Here is a 17,057-nt window from a genome sequence, read left to right on the forward strand (position 1 = left end):
ATAAGTATACAAAATGCGCAGTATCAACCCACTTTCCTTTCCAAAATTAGTGTTTACCACACAGCACTCTATCGTTCTCTTGCACCTCAAACAGACTCAAAGATATCATTCCTAATACAAATACAAATCGGTGCCTGCAAATGCGTTGACAAGTAGATGTGCGTAGCGTGTCTACACAAAAAACTGACCCCCTGTCCGGGAAACAATGGTCATATACTTTAAAGAAGAAAGAAGGAAAAATGAAGACACACCGCTACTCTGTGCGCCAGAATCTGCTTATATCCGTCACAGGAGTCGTGGCTACTGAGCAATAGCCATATTCTTGTCGCCCTCCCCACTCGACAGTTGTACGTTCTTCTTCGTGTCACCAGTGGCATGACCTGCTTCCGGATCTTCTCCTCGGTGCAGTGTCTCCAGACAGCGTCCTTTAGCCTCAGGGACCGTGAGAACCGTGAACAGAAGCGACAGCAGGCTCGTCACGACGAAAATCAGGAACGTTCCTGGGGACACAACATGCAAGGGGGGATACGGACAAGCTCACACAACGTGTATGGTGACGAAGTCTACTCTCAGGAAGAATGCCGTTTTCGCCTCCCCAAGACAACACCTTTGAGAAAAGCCATAGTGCATCCCGTTCTGCAAAGATAATCGCTCCATTTCACTCTCTTTCCTTTGGATTGTTTCGGCACCTCGCGCCTGTTGCACTCCCAACGTACCGGCGTGAGTGACTAATTCAAACAGCGGCTCAAAACCAATCTGGAGACAAAATGCGCCCAAATGGCTTGTCATGGTCGTCAGCCCAACTCCAACGCCGCGGACACACGTCGGTACCACCTGAGAATCAACCATGCCACCATTCCGCTTCCATAGTGGGGGTATACTGTTCGACAAAGAGCCATCAGCCGTCCCTAAGTTAAAAACAAAGAAGACGATCGCACCCTCTTCTGTTTATAATACTTGTTGATCTATCTGATTCCTCACTTTTTAGGAACATGTTAAATCATGCATTTAATTTTAAACAATTTTTACAAACTTTGAAAATAGGGAAATCTTTCGCTAAAAAATTGCCACCGTTTATTTTAGTGTTTAGAAACTATATATCGTCCAGAAGGTAGTCCCTCTTCGACCATGCGAATCCACCACTCAAATCTCTATCGACGAGAGTCAAAAACTCTTTTTCAGACTAATCCTTCCGCAGTGACTTGCTTTGAGTCACGGTTTCTTGGGTGTAAGCCGAGGTCAGGTGGTACCAGAGAAACTTGTGAAGTGAGAGTAGCGCGTTGTTGAATGAAGATTGTACAAAGGAGAAACGAACGCGGTTTCGTTTGAAAGACTGCAACACACGGCAAGTTGCCAAACGAAAGGCGAATCCTTCCCTACAAAACGTTGACTGAATGGAAACGTTTAGCGCCTTTTTTCACTGGGGGATTGGGTGGGGTGCCTCAACGTGTTCGGCCTTCCAAATGTCACACGCTTTCTCAGAGCGCCATTTTTAAAAACACGGAGAGCATATTCCAAGCCCACACTGTACGTTATCTCCGTGCTCTCAACTTGAATTCATCTTACAATTTCTATTTCTTATGGGAAGCCGGTCTTTGGTGGGCGTGTCTACCACTGCACCGCGCTTGCCGATTTTGTTCGTTGAAACGCCACGAATACTCACCTCACTTGCCAGCACGAGCATCAAGCTCGCCCATCCGGCGCTCCAGAAGAAGATGTAGCTAAAGACAGCTGACAAAACAAGGTAGGACGCTGACTCTAGATGCTTCCATCCTGCAGTGAGCGCCTCAGTTGTGCAGTGTCCGCTCAGGTGACCATGTGTGCCTTGGAGCAAGCCAAAGGCAACCTGCACGAACGAAATCCACCGCAGCATATCAGAAAGAAGAGTTCCTCCTGACACTTTTGCGTATGAAAGAACGGATCCAAGCGTTTTCTGGAGTTGTTCCGACTTCAGAGAAAACGTCTGCTCTTCCACACGTGGATACTTCCACGAGTATGTAGCAGATATACGTAACACCCACACATGTACATCCTCGCGTATATGCACAAATGCACATACGAATCCCCGTAAGGAATGTGTTACTGTACATACAACTCCACTGTTCACCTGGTCTGTTTCATCTGAATAGATAAAGACTTCGCCCTGCCGCCCGTGGTATTTTGCGGGGCATTGATACACGCGCGCGAGCGTACATCTCTCCATGAACAAAACCATCGAGACATCTGACGTCTGCGTAGATGTAGACGCAAGATTATTCACAAGTATACTTCGTCACACACATTTACATATGCATATGTGGTAATAACTCGAGAATGCGTAGAGTTTTAAACTACATGACGACGATATGGTTACTGAGAGTTTCTATCACAGTATCGTCAAGGATCATGGCATTCAGAAATACTTCCTTTGTAATTTCTGACCGCTTGACTCGCCCCTGCAACGAGTTGCTTACCGTCAACAAAACGTGGCAAAGGCAGCTGCCGCCAACTCCCAGGAACAGAAGTTTCCTTCGTCCCCAGACGTCCACAAGACCCACGCACGTAACTACGCCTGCCATCTAAAACGCATGAAACACACATTGAACAAGAAGTAGAAAACTGCGGAGACCACAGTGTAGAGTGTACTTTTTTCTATGTGCAAGACATGCAGATTTTGTGTGCTTTGACACAAATACAGACACATGCCGCCACCAATCTCCAGTTGTATTCTAACGCTTCCACCGTGTTTCTGTGAGCTTCCTAGCGTGTCTCTCTTGTCTCGAGCTGCACGTTCTACCTACTCTCGTTCTCGAGCGTTCTCCCATACTATTTCAAGCTTTCAGGACAAGCTGCATGCACGCATCGCTTGCATATGATTAACTCTTCAGAGTTCCCTCTATAAATGCCGTTGGTCTCATTCTGCTACGTTGAGAGTTTTAAAGAGTCCTAGAAACAATCTCATGAACGCTGATACCTGGGAGACATTCACTCGGATGGTTCGAGTGCTTCTGCGCCTTATCGTTGCTTCGTGAATTTCTTGTTTCCCAGCGTACCTTCGCTATGCCGACAAGAAATCCTGCGGCGCTGGTGTCGCAGATGCCGGCGAACTGGAAAATGTCAACGGCAAAATACTGAATCGTGCTTCCCCCGGTGGCGAGGTGTGCAACTGCGCATGCAACGGCGATCCCCAGAGCGCGTTTGTGGGTCGACATGCCGCGTCGGACCTGAAGGAGGAGAGTGGAGAGGCACAGACGCGAGAACGAAAGCGGGAGAGAGCATCCACCTTCAGGCAGAGACCCTGAACGCTAAACAACGTGAAAAGATACGCGGTGAGAGGTCGGAAAACAAGAGTCCGTCAGAGAACGAGAAAGATGGGGACCACGGGCGAGAACGAGCACGCATGTGAGTTCGCCGCGTCGCGGGAAATGGAGAGGCGAACAGAAAGAGACAAACAAGTGCTCCACGCGAGAAAGGTGAGCACTCTCGGAGAAAGAGACAAGACGAGAGAATGTGAGAGACCGAAGTGACAGGAAGTCCGAAAAAGGACCAGCGACGGACAGAGAGAAGGCAGCGAGACGGCTCTGGGAGACTGAAGGGTGACCAGAAGAGAAACGAAGAACGCGTTTGCAGGCGAACACGGAGACGAGAGGTACGGAGAGGAGAGGTACAGACAAGTGTGGATCTTTGTAAACTTCTGGGTGTGACAAAGAAGACACGAGTCCTTACATTCTGTAGATATTCTCCAACTCCCTGGTGAGCCTGATCGCCAACCTGACGCCTTAAATTCACCACGGAAAGAGCTGCATTCTCTCGGCGCATGCCCAATCTGATAAGCGACTTCTCAGCTTGAGAAAGCAAACCTTTTTGGACGAGCCACCGCGGACTTTCGGGTAAAAACAAGACGACACACAGCCCCTGCAGAAGCCAGAGAAGATTCAACGTTCAGAGCGAGTCGAAAAGAGATGAGAAAAAAGAAACCATGAAGAGCAACACAAGAGCCATGGAAACGAACGGAGGCGAAAACCCCACGGGACAGATGACAAATCCCTGGAGGAAGGGGGGACCACAAGGAAAAGACGAGAAATGGTTTTGAGCTCGTGGGTGTCTCAATAACAAGCTGGGTGCTTGTACGACAATGTATCAGCGCATCAACAGTGAATGTGTGGAGCATTTCAAGCACGATGCGACACTGGTGAGATGTTGACGGTTTCCTTTCTTGACTGAGTGCTCCCCACGATGAATTCGAGTCTCAGAGAAGCCTATATTCGAAAGGGATGACGGCGAACTGGCCACAGGCTTGGGATGGTGTATATACATTGCCTTTAACACTGCATATTTTGGCGGAAGGTTGTGTGTGCACAGACAGATTCAAAACTACATAAAGACAGTCCGATATATCTGTATCTGCGCCTGTCTGCACGCATCGAGCAAGAACAGAGATATGCTCAAAGGTATCAACGCAGGCATGCGTGTAGAGAACACTGCCACTCCTGCTTGACACCCGTTTGACATAAAGACCCACAGCTCGCCACGGATACGTGCGCCGGAAAGGATCCACTTTATGAAAGCTTTTGTTTTCTTTCAGTCCAGTCTTTGCGTGTTTTTCACCTGCATGAGGCCCAGGATTGGAATGACTTCAAGCAGAGGCCGCCACGTCCAAGCTCCGAAGACCCAAGCCGCGCCATACGCACCGAGGCAACCTGGAATTTATAAAAAAGAGCGACGCGTATGCACGCATAAAGACAGATTTTTTCGTTCGGTCTATTCAGGTGACTCCGCATTCTGACCACAATCGTCGTTTGTCGAGACTGAAGTCAGCATAAGAAAAACGGTGGATCAGGCTTCGTAGCGCGCACTCACGGACTCGTCTGGACATCGAGTATCCATGTCCCTTTGTGCACATGCGCACATTCATGGAGTTTTGGAGCGAGGGCAAGCCCGGAGGACGACAGGAAGCAGCATGGCTACACGGATGTGGCTCCGAAAATACAAATATACATGCAGAGACAGAGATCAATGACGCATGCGCAAACCCCCATCGACGCAGGAATGCACTGACGAGACTAATCGCGTTTCTCTTTCGCCTTGTCATGCTGCCGCTGTTGATGGCTGCCTGTATGTCGGCGTATGTTCTCGTTAGTCCGCTGAAGAGGACGATCGCCTCGTCTCAGAGAAAAACCAACGATTTCATGAAACTCACCGCACACTTGCAGCATTTCCTGCGAACTAACGAGCGCACCCCGCAGCGATTCAGGTGCGATTTCGCTGATGTACGTGGCGATGACGACGAAACCGATACCAGTTGCCAAGCCGAGAAAAAAACGCCCCAGCAAGAGATGCTGGAAACAAAACACAGGACAAACAAAGAACAGCATGCGTCCTCAAACAGCTGAACAGGAGGCACGGAATGCAACACCTCAGCAACCGGACCATCTGCATGCGTCCTGCACACACGTGGGAAGATGAGAACGCTAGCGCAGTGTTTGGATACAAGGAAATCCGAAACAGGTGTAAATGGAGTTAGGTGGAAGGTACTCGAGGCACCAAACATCCATTTTCAGGAAGGCGTGACTGTTTCGAAAACCTTGAGAATGCCACTTTTTCACGTGTGCGCATATAAGCAAGATTGGATCGGAATGGAACCACGAATTTCATACAAGAGGATACACCCGCGTACGCTTGCATAGACGCATACATCTCGCTGTTGCATCTGCACACATGTGCGGTACGATAGAGAAGAAGGATTCGAGCAGAAGGTAGTTGACACGCTGGAAGCAGACTGAAAGAACTCTTACAAAGTCTTGTCACGCAGGCAGTCTCCTTTCCTATCTTTGTAACGCTCATCAGTGGACATGCCTGTGAGTGACAGAAGGGATGCGTCTACTGAAACGCACGAATCGGCGGTCCAAGAGCCTCTTGCTGGGCAAGCGTTGACTCCGACAGGCTTCTCACCGAAAAAAGGCCGCCCATGGAGATGAGGAAACCTCCAACGACGACGAGCAAATCGCTGAGGACGAGGGATGCACGTCGGCCCACCGCATCAGCCAGCAGCCCTCCACAGAGGCCTCCAATCTGCAAGATAGAGAGAGCGTGTACAAAACCAGACCGGAGATTTTCCTCTGTTCAGGGGCAACTCTCGTCTGTTCCGGGCGTCACGGTGAACAGAGCGGCGAAGAAGAGGGAGTGACAAAGAAACTCTGAAACGAGGCTACATACCCACAGTGTTGCGAGCCATATGCGCAGTACATGGAAAAGTAGTTGTCGATCGTTTCCTCGGATACCCACGGTCGACATGTCCTGCCATCGCGAAAGACGCCTCCCCCTTGCTGGTGTACATGAGTCTGTTCTTGCTCCGTGAGAATCGAAACTTGCTTTCAACGAGGCGGTTCTCTAACCACTTTCGGAAGTGCACACAGGCATGCCAAGTGGGGAGAAACACGAGCTGGCGTACATGTCCTTGCCTGGAAAGGCGCGTTTACGGTTGTTTATACATGCCCACACACATAAACGCAGTTTCGCCCTGAGGAACCAGGTGTGTCTAAACATCGGCCGGTCGTCTTCCAGCGCTGCGGTGGAAAAACGGGTTCTTCCAAGATCCGCGAAAAAGTGAAGAAAACGTGGCTGTCCAGAAAGGCTGTCGCACGAGTGCCTACCGCGGCTCCAGGTGCGAAGAGCGCGATAAACATGCTTTTGTCAGCGCATGTGAAGGAAGTTCCGCAGAGATTGAACGCTTGTTGGACGGGGTTGAGAACGACCGAGACGCAGCAGAGGTCGTATCCAGCAATGAGGCCCGTGAGGCAGGCAGTGAAGACCGCGACGAAGAAGCGAACTCCGAGAGGCTGCCGTACGTCCGGAACCTTATGCCGACTCCCTTCTTTGCCCTTTCCCGGCTGAGCGGGATCCGCAGAAAGCCCCATCTGATGCGGTTTTTTAGGAGGCTGAGGAGACCCCGCTGCCTGCTCCTTGCCTGTTGGCAAGTCAATGTGTGTTGACGCCAGTGACTCGGAGGAACTCAAGGCAGCTGCAGGTACAGCTGAGGTAGCAGGAGTCATCTCAACAACAGAAACGTTCATGGAGGAGCCCGGCGAAGACGCAGCGGAAGGCCGCGCGTCTTCCCCGCCAGCTGCGACAGGCTGCGTCATCGTCGCAGAGAAAGTGGCGAAACTCGAGCAAGCACCCGTTTTTACGCAAAAGAGAGGAGCCAAATGGCTACAAACTTGACAGTTCCCACGATTTCGAGGAGTGTCTAGAAGCTGGGTAGCATCTGGAGAAAGAAGACAACGGGGCGATCCAGTCCGCTTTCCTCGCGGTTCATGCACATTCACGTCTTGAGTGCGTCAAAGACACTCCCGTAGTGCCTGACCGGGTGGGATGTCTGGACAACACCCTGAAAAAGTCGAACTCGAAAAAAGTCGTGCAGACACGGAGGCAACGCACAAGAAGAGCACAGTTGGGGATTTCCTGGCACCAAATCGCCGGACAACCCATCCGAAGAACTCCAGCACGGCCTCAGCCTTCACCTTGTGCATCGACAAACGGTAGAAGAAGAGTCCGACAGGAAGGCACACTGAAACCGGTGCACACAGACGCCCACGAGTGCCCGCGAAACGGAGTTGTCTAAACTCCAAAGTGCCGCCGTTCAACGACCGATAGACTCTGGAGCATCACCGACAGTTTCCTCGTCCTTTGCCGAGTGTCGGTTGCCCACGGAGACGCCCACATGTACCTCTCCTGTGTCGCCGCCCTCAAAAAGAATTCGGGGCAAAACAGTTATGCCAGAAGACACCAAGCGATGCCGTTCCAGTTCCACGCATCCCCATTCCCTCTTCTTTCGGGGTTCCTTCCACACACCGCCTTCTGTCCTATTTGGGGTGGTGATAATCGAAACGGAAGACAACTGTCGTTCTTGATACGTTGCCGAGTCGTTAAGCGAACCAGAGAAAAATGTACAGCGTTGCTTGTGTAGGAGAGCACTCGCATTTTAGCAAATGCCCGGCACCCTACACAAGGGATATAATCAATTTGCTGAGCGAGGCACAAGGATATTTTGGCGTCTACATCCGTGAGCGGATGGCCCCTTGTGCGGCAGATGAGTTGACGTTTTTCTTACCACCGAAGCGAAATGAATGGCCCAGCGCCTTCTCTACTTGTGTCTGCAGGTTTCCCCGTTTTCTGCTGGCGTCAAGTCCGGCGTACGAAGGTATACGCACCATCACAAGTGGGGCTTTGCGAGCGCTGGCAGTTACAGAAAGTGTCATTTCAAACTTTTAGGCTTGATACTGTAGCTTTCAGAGGAAAACTAATTTCCTTGTTTCCCTTGTTTGACTTGCCATGAGCTGGAAAACTGGAATGGACGGCTTCGGTGCGAGAAGCGCGCGGCGTTATACGCGACCGAAAGGACTCCGCTTCGAGATGTCTCCATGAAGAGGAAGGATCTCAAACGTGAATTTATCTACAAATACAGCTGCATGTGCACTTCCGTGCATCACAGCGTTTTTACTAACATTCCTAGATCCATATCCGCGTATCGATCGGGCCCTCGGCATACACCCATGGACAACCGTGTACACAATTCCACGCAAAAACAGCCGATCAGATGAGTCTGCATGCTCCAGCCATGTGTATGTGTACATTCGCAGCAATCCACTCTGCTGCAACGGACAGATGTTTGTGACTGGTCACGGAGAAATCGGCGGCCGCCAGCAGGGAAGATGAGAGAAAGAAGAACGTTTCGAGACCTCCGAGCCCGTTTGACAAATGCCGCCGGTACAATTGCGAAAATCAACTTGAGGAGGCTAGAAAACGCGTCTGGAACTTTCAACGAAGGCGCGACAAAGAGAAGCTTTCTCCACAGACCCTGTAACCGCAGACCCACCGGAGAGTTGTCACATGCGGCACGGGGTTGGCGAATAAAAGCAGACGAGTACTTGAAAGCCACAGCATCGCCGAGACCGGAAGGAAGGGAGACGTACAAGTCACTGATTGCATGAAATGACAATGAAGGATGTTTTTTCCAGAAAAGAATAGGGACGCGAGGAGACGCCGCCGTGAAGAGCCAGCCGGCCAGGAAGCCACATGGAGCCTGGACAAGGAGAGAGAGAACCCAGACGGTCTCCCACAAGTTTCTTCAGTAAAATATCCCAGTTTTTAGGGCTTTGTAGCCGAAAATATCGATGTGCATGCGAAGACTTCCGTTGGAAACAAAAAACGCAGGCTACACTCACCAGGGAAACGAGAAGCAACCGAAGAAGGCACAAACGAGGCAAGGGTGCTGGCGCGGGTCCGACGCAGGTGATGCAACATCCGTCCGTTGAGCGAAGTTGAGAGGAACTCAAAATTCAAATGACGGTGAGAGTGGGCTGCTCAACTCTACTTCCCCATAGCCAAAATTCTGTTCACATTTTCGTGGCTCTCCTGTTAACTGTAAGACAGCGTTGTTTAGGGCGCATGTTGGAAACCCGCACTTTGACATGAATAGGCTTTGATCCTCAGATGCATTGATCGGTCTGTCCTACAGAGAGACACGTAGTTACTTGTAGGCTTACTTAGTTGTGTAGGTCTGCATCCAAGAAAACGACCCGCGCAGGTACACAGCTCTGGCCATCAACACTCAGCTTATAGAAATGTTAATGCATAGAGAGTAGTTAACAAAAAATCGAAGCCCCAGGTGGCACCGGACGGCGACAACAAAAGTGCCGGAAGTTCGGTCAATAAGACGCGTACACAAGACAACCTGCATCTAGTCAACAAAGACACTCAAAATATCAACAACTGGTTCATCGAGTCTTTCTTCTGTTGTATGAGTTGTCTGCCAAGCTCGTGTCCGCACCTGACGGAGAAAAGAGATCGACATTGTAAACTTATTTGGTCACGGAAGTTCCCTTTGGTTCTTCGGCCTGCACCTGTCACCGAGATGGACTGTCTTTTTTATCGATACAAGGCAAGTATTTTGCTTTCTAGACTTCATTGCCTGATAGCCTTGCTTCTAACACTTCAGTTGAAAACGGGTCTCCCTCCTTATCCGCCATAGCCATGCGTGTTGTCTCAATACACACGATGGACCTCTGCGTTGTCCACAGTCTAAAAGCAGAGAGCACGAGGGCTCAAGACTTCATGTTTGTGGTCGCCTCAAGTTGCTTTTGGCAACTGTAACTGCGGGATTTACAAAACGAGCTCGGCAGCCTTGAGATTTCTACTCTCTCGCACCTTCCCTGCTGGCGCTGACTGTTTCATCTAAAGAGAAAGGCGCCATACAAGATAAGAAGCGTGGCCTTTGTGACCGGGAATGGCGACAACTGAGAATGCCACCATGGGAAGCGTGCTCAAGCTAGCACAGAACAGTCCTGTTGATCGACGCGGTCTGCGGCACCATTGTGAAGGCGCAAGCAATGACCCTTTGGGTCGCTTCCACACGGATAAAATGTACAGACATATACTGTACACAGAACCATTCTTTCAGCGCCTAAGAGCAGATATCTTAGGACTCGTTCATGTCCCTAATTACTGTGCACATGTTCAGGTAAATGCTCGGAAGTGGAAACACCCTTGGACACGTCGACACAGAAGTCTATGTGTAGGGTGCCGTGAAAGCGAAGGTGGCTATGGCATCTGAGAAGAACCCTTTGGCGCCAAAATGTTTTCAACTGCCGGTCTGCCTGCTATAAGTGTTTAATCCGCCGACATTTGTGGGTTTTTGGAGAGCCGGCGCCCTGACTCTTCCCGGCGCAGTCGAAGCTGAGCGGAGCTATTCATCGAACAATGGAGTTGCGACAAATCGAAAAACTCGAAACGAACGAGCACTCGAACTAAACTAAGAACAAGGGCATGCTTGTTCTTTCTTCAGATCCATACCCCAGGGCGGAACGGAGGTGCACTTTACCGAGTAGGAGGTATCGTCGGCAGAGAGGAGAAATAGTCAATTGAAACTAAGTTCTCAGCCAAATGCAGAATCTGAGGCGTTCATGCCACCTTGGTCTGTGTCCAGGGCCAACACCTGTCAGGCTCCTGGGGTTGGCAAAAGCGAATCATTTCTTGAAAAAGTCAGACGAACCCTCACGCCAAATGCGAGATGGTCGCCACTTGCTGTCGCGCTCGGGAGGTACCATGAAAGGCCACGTATCCCTCAAGCACCGCTGGAAGACGTCTGTGATCGCGATTTCCTGAACAAACATCAAGCAGGAAAACGCATTTCGCAGGTTCGTAAGGGTCGTGATATTTGAAACGCCTTCAACACTGGACGCGCAGAACTGTAAGGGTGCGTCTCGAGTAGCTTCTCCGTGGGTCTGTCGCACTATTCCAACTCTAATCCTTCTCTGTCCCTATGAGTTATGAAACCCCTTCACAATGAAACAGAAGAAACAAATTCATCTTCTTGGTCGTTTTACCACCGTTGACCCGGTGCCAAGAGTCTCAGGTGAAGCAGCGACGAAACGGGGAAGAAAAACACGCCAGTACACCGAATAGGAGCGATGAGAGACACAACACAGTGGCTTCTAAAGAAAATCTCTTGATTCAAGATGACTGCGTTTTCTAAGCTGTTTGATGTACTATAAGCCGTCCAGAGTGCCTATGCCGCTGTTTTTCTCACAGCAGGCGGCTGAATACGTTTTTGATATCTCCAGGCATCGAACGAATGAGAAAAGCGGATGCTATAGTGCGGAGACCTTCAAATGGAGAATGCAAGCCTTCCACATGGACACAGCGATGTCTGCATTCTTTCGACTCTCTTCGGTTTCGCAGTCCACACAGTTTCCGTTCCCCAACAGATGTTGTGGCCGCACATGCACGTGTTTTCAAAAGAAGAAAGTGAACCCCTCTTACCGCGATCCCTGGGGCTTTGCATTGTTGGTGATCTCGCAGCGAGTTCAGCGCGTTGTGAACAAGACACCGATTTCGCTTCGTGTCTTGCCAGGGCATTGCCCCGTTCCCCGAAAGGAACACCGGGTCCCCCCCATGTTTGAAGCTTTGAGCGGAAACCCCCATCTGCTGTTCGCCTTCTCCCGCGGTGGTCCTACAGTCTCTTGTCACCTGCGCCACGCTCCCCCCAAAGAGCGGCAGCTGTCGCTCTCCAGCCGTCTGCTCGCTCCCCGCGGCGTCGCGGTGTGGGCATCTCTCCTCACGCGTTTCTGCATGCACAGACGCGTCGCCCTTTTCCCCTTGCGTCGAGAGACCCCGGTTTCGCGGACGAAGAAACGCTGGATCGATGCGCTGAAACTGGTCTTCGTCCCACCGCTTCGTAGCCCACCAGCTGCACTGGCCGCTGAGGTTGTACGCGCGGATCTCCGTACATGCGACGTGTCTGCAGTTCTCTGGGGACAGTTCAGCCCGTGCGAAGTCAAATGCATGCACGAGCTCGTGAAGCAGGACCCGCCGCAGCTCGAAGGGAGACCAAAAGCAGTTGCCGCAAAGCCACACTGTGTGGTAGACTGGCGAGTACCCTCCCCGGTGTGGAGGGGGAGCAGATCCGCGACCTGAGGTTTGGGCACAGTCCACCACGATGAGGTCGACGGGAGCTCCCATGGCGGAGAGTGCGTGGACGAGCGTCTTGACTCGCCAGTCGCGAAGCGCGAAGAAACTCCAAAGTTTCATTTGTTGACGCTGCAGCCACGACAGCGTCTCGTCGCCAAACTGGAGAAGCGGGGAAGTCGGCGAAGCTGTCCGCTGCGACTCCTCGCTTTCTGCGGACTTGGAAACGGTCTCCACCTCCGAGCCCCGAGGCGCAGGTGAAACATGCGAAACCGGTGTTGCCTTCTTCCTAGGAGGTGATGCGCCACCTGCGGAGGGGGTACGATCCTCCTCGCAGCTCGACAAAGACGGAGGCAAGAGAGCGGCACAGGAGGACGCCTCTGCTGCTGCGTTCTGCGTCGCAGAGACGCCGATTCGCTTGTCTTGCGTTTCCGCGGCCGAGAGAGGTTTTGACATGGATGCAACAGAGGACTGAGAAAGTGGTGCCTGAGCTGCGCAGGCGCTCGCGAGGAAAGCGGAACGGCTGTCTGGTGAAGAAGGCGGGGAGGCAGGAGAGGTGCAGGCAGAAGTTGATGTAGACAGAGAAGAGGGAGAGGCAGACGACGTCGGCGGGGCAGCGATTCCTGGGACACTGCAGACATTCTCACGGCTTGATGAACCACGATTTCCATATTGATCGGGCTGTTGAAAGGAGCTCTCTTCAGTCTGACGCGATTTAACAAGCCATGAAAGCCACCTCCACTCGGAGTGCCAGGAGGTGTCGAGCGCCACGGGGGCCGTGGGAGCGTCAGAAAGAGTCATTTCAGAGTTTCTCAACTTTGTGGGAGGTTCCGCACAACAGGCCGGAGGCAAGAGCTTTTGCGAACACCGACGAAAGGAAGCAGCGAAGCGAATGGCATCGCAGGAAACCTGGAGCCGGTTTCTACAGAGAAAGGCGCGACGAGGGGCGAGCGTGAGCCGCCCCTGAGTATCGGGTTTCCCAGGCATGATAAAGGCCTTCGGTTGTTTTTTTTCTGCTTTAGGAACTACACAGGCATGGGAATTCGCTCGCCACGCAGGTACGACCGTGCACGACATGTAGACAGAACCACACCTTCGCAGTGAAACAGAGAGAGTTACGAGGGGAGCAACACAAGTTGTACGTCGAGAACAAACAGAGAGTCGCCGCCAGGTGGTCTCGACACGCTTGACCGCGGCCAGATATTCGCGCCCATTCAGCGTCTGGCCGCGAGTGGCTCGAGAAACGAGAAACGCGGGGGGTCTGAGTGGCACATATATCACCTAGATATTATCGTTATGTGAAAGGCTCGCCACATAAGAGACATACAGGTCACTGTACGGCAAAGGATGGGAAGTATTAAATGAGCCGCTTCCCGGAAAGGGCGTCCGCAGAGGCTGCGGAGACAGAGACACGCGGCAGGTGTCCACGGATGTTGCGCTCTCCCGGTTGCGAAGTTCGGGAAACACCACACAAAAAAAGAGCCCTCAGTGGATGCGTGAAATACAGGCCTCCTCACTAAAGTGAAGATACTTCTCACGCAGAATGAAGAGGTTCGCTTTCTAACCAGAGACAGAACATTGGTCCTCAGGATGGCATTTATCGACCCAGGTTGCATGCATGCTCCGGTGAGACCCTGGATAGTTCGGACAGTCGTAGGTGAAGGGTGTGTTAGAGACTTAGACTCGTGTCACCGATTGTCGCCGTTTGATTCACCGCAGCATCTAACCTTGTTTCCTTTTGTGTTTAAGGCCGTGTTCCGTGTTAAAAGTTGCAAACAGGCGTGGATTCTCATCCTGTTGCGCGTGCTGGACAGGTAAACAACTCCGTGCCTGGGAGAGCGCGCTTCGTTGTTTTTTCGTATTTCTCCTTTTACAGTCACAAGCAGCTGCTGTATGTGGCATTGAACCCTGTAGTCGCGGATCTGTTTTACCACGTTGCAACGCTGACGCTTTTTACCCGATCCAGCCTCTGTCGGCGCTTCTAGTTCAGCTGTGTAAACGCGCGACCGCAACATGGCAACGCTGAGAGACTGAAACGCTCCAGAAGACCTCCGTGTTTCACAAAATCCCCAATTGTCAGACAGGAGAGTGTGTGTGTACACGTTCCGACGCGTAACCATTTGCGTCAGCGAGCCGGTCGGGATGATCAGGTACTTAAGCTTCCTTTACATCCGAGGGAGTAGTTGCATGTACACGAAGGGCGCGCACATATCTGCGCGTGTAAACACTTCGAGGCATGCGTACGGTTACAAATATTTTGCATGCGATTTTTAGGCGGCTTGCTTTTTTGCCTCATTGTTTCTCTAGGTGGTCTCTTGTGACGTGTCTGAGTGCCCCCGGTGTATGGCCCGGGGAACTAGTCACTGCAGGTTCTCTCCATCATGCAGGGGTCTTCCGCGCCGGCCGAGATAGGCGACTGTTTATTCGCGATATCTGCCGATAGCATTGGACGCATAGAGGATTCTCTGCGTACGCCAGGAGCACTGTCTTCACGAAAGTCGTCTGGATCTGGATACTGTGAAAGGGGTTTTTCGGCATGCTTTAGCGACAGACAGACGGTGGGCTGTTACTCATGGATTGCTCGCGACGATGAACACACGCTTGCGGCGCCGGGCCTCCCGCCTGTTGTGTCTAGGGCAATAAGCGTGTCACGTGGCCAGTCGTTGAGGGGCCGGGTGATTAAAAAGAGCAGCAGACTGGAGTTCTGTGACGAGAACGCGTACCACGATCCCGACCATCCTGTCGAGCAGCTCATGTGCTCTGTCGATTCGTGTCAGAGACGGTGGGTATCGAAAGCGGAAGCTTTGGAGCCGCCATGCCCGTGCGTCCATGTCCTGCGAGAGAAGGCAAATAGGCCAAGGCTTTCCCTGCATCAAGAGTGGAAGCGCGACGAGGCGTTTTCTGGAGAAGGACAGACGCAGGCGACAGCTTGTGCAATAACCCACGAGGAAACGGGTGTGAAGGGAGGTGGTTTGTGCTTGGGTCAGTTTGATTTTATCACTGACAGGACGAATTTACGGGCAATGCTGCGTTTCCTGTATCCAGGCCTCACGCGCTACTCTCGACAGGCTTCCATCGATCTCGATGTGTATGGGAACGTATGTGTGATGACGCGGATTTCTGCCGAAACCCGTGCTCCGGATGTCGGCTACGGGCACAGTTTTGAACACTGCTGCTGCGAGACCCAGACGATTTCACTGGGTGAGAAGGACGCTGTTAAAGACGACACGTACGAGTTCGTGGACCTTTCGTCTTTCCACTTGATCCAGGCCTTCACACTGTGTGACGCGGTTCGTGTCCTTGTTCGCAGCGAAGTTGACGCCTGCAGCCACCCTGTGGCTCTGAGCGTGCCTGAATGTGCAGAAACGTTTCAAGAAAATCGGTTTTTCGGACGGTGCGGTGCGGGCGTTCCCAATCCCGAGTACATTCCACTGGCTCAGCAAGGGCCCACTCTGTATTTGTCTCGGCAAGAACCGGCGAACCTCACGCCGTTTGAAAGGGCGCTACTTGCTCGGGACGAAAGGCTGCTCATGGAACTGAAGAGTGTGTCTGAGCGATACGTAAGCGCTATACCGTGGCTAGACATTTATATCCAGATGCGGCTCGGGGATGTCCACAGGCTTCTTGTGGGGTGTCACACGCAGGGAAAAATTGGGAGAATGGAGCTTCTAACACTCTCCTCTGTAGCGGAAAGGGTTTTCCGGCAGCAGCTGCACACACCGACCGTGGCAAGACCTGATCCCGTGAATGACAACCGCCGGTCTCCATGGACAAGCCATGAGTCGAGAAATACTAACAGTTCACGTGCAGAACCGGAGTGCGCTGCTGAGGTTGTCTACTGGTCGAGGCTGACGTCGCTGTTGTTGCAATTGAAAGAGTTCGCCCTCCAGCACAGGGACGACGACGGAAAGGCATTTCTTAGAATTGAACTGACTGACGAGACTACGTTTCGCGTCTACCGCCGAGCACATTCCCAACCTCGCGTATCCGTTGAGATTGGCTCGGCCATATTGAAGTGCTCGTTATCACCGACGAGGTACGGTAGCCAGTCCATTGGTTGCCCCTCTTTGCAGTGACCAGATTTCCTCTGCAATTTTGTGGTGAAACAAACGCAGAACATCTCCGCGTCATGCAAACGTCAATAAAGGTGGCTTCTGGGAATATTTGTTTGCACACCAAACAGCGCAAGCCGAAGTTTTTGTGGTCAGTTTCCTCTGTTGCAGGTACCATTTGAGGGGTGTGCTATTTCGTTGACACCACTGCGCAAAAACGGGATTGCAGATCTGTCCCATTGTTCACTGTGTGCTACGACCTGTGCTCCTGTGGCATTCTCCCGTATCAATCCTGCCTTGAGTTCGAGAAGGCTCTTAACGCTGTCTCGAAGAAGCTCCCCTGCGTCTTGGATTCGGATCCGGTCCGCATGTGACCGGGCGACATCCCCATGCGCCGCTTTTTACGCCCTAGAGCTGCTCCACGAATCTTTGCCAATGAAAGTATTATATCATCAGGCTTGCTGAACCCGGAGGAGGGAGGTGCCACTACTTATCTGAATCCTGCTGGAGGTTCTGTGAAGCAGTCGTTGCCCTCCCGGAAGCAGCCCATACTTCCTGGAA

General features: G+C 51.9%; 3 protein-coding genes across 3 annotated transcripts; 1 reads left to right on the top strand and 2 right to left on the bottom strand.

The window, feature by feature from the left end:
* Positions 1-300: 300 nt before the first annotated feature.
* Positions 301-7,768, bottom strand: ST1 (sugar transporter ST1; the record flags this gene model as incomplete). The annotated part of the gene is made up of 10 exons (XM_002364918.1): positions 6,633-7,768; positions 5,932-6,051; positions 5,180-5,318; positions 4,588-4,679; positions 3,706-3,894; positions 3,033-3,203; positions 2,454-2,558; positions 1,664-1,846; positions 717-834; positions 301-500 (listed from the first exon to the last, which is right to left on the bottom strand). The coding sequence occupies exons 1-10, from the start codon at positions 7,119-7,121 to the stop codon at positions 301-303; spliced, it is 1,806 nt and encodes a 601-aa protein (XP_002364959.1). The 5' UTR covers positions 7,122-7,768.
* Positions 7,769-11,003: 3,235 nt separating this feature from the next.
* On the bottom strand, positions 11,004-13,521 carry TGME49_257110 (hypothetical protein; the record flags this gene model as incomplete). The annotated part of the gene is made up of 2 exons (XM_002364917.2): positions 11,004-11,138; positions 11,800-13,521. 2 exons carry the CDS (start codon positions 13,519-13,521, stop codon positions 11,004-11,006), a joined length of 1,857 nt encoding a protein of 618 aa, XP_002364958.2.
* Positions 13,522-14,825: 1,304 nt separating this feature from the next.
* On the top strand, positions 14,826-16,520 carry TGME49_257100 (hypothetical protein; the record flags this gene model as incomplete). The annotated part of the gene is made up of 1 exon (XM_002364916.1): positions 14,826-16,520. One exon carries the CDS (start codon positions 14,826-14,828, stop codon positions 16,518-16,520), a length of 1,695 nt encoding a protein of 564 aa, XP_002364957.1.
* Positions 16,521-17,057: the final 537 nt, after the last annotated feature.

This window comes from Toxoplasma gondii, chromosome VIIb (assembly GCF_000006565.2).
Source record: "Toxoplasma gondii ME49 chromosome VIIb, whole genome shotgun sequence".
NCBI classification, from domain to species: domain Eukaryota; phylum Apicomplexa; class Conoidasida; order Eucoccidiorida; family Sarcocystidae; genus Toxoplasma; species Toxoplasma gondii.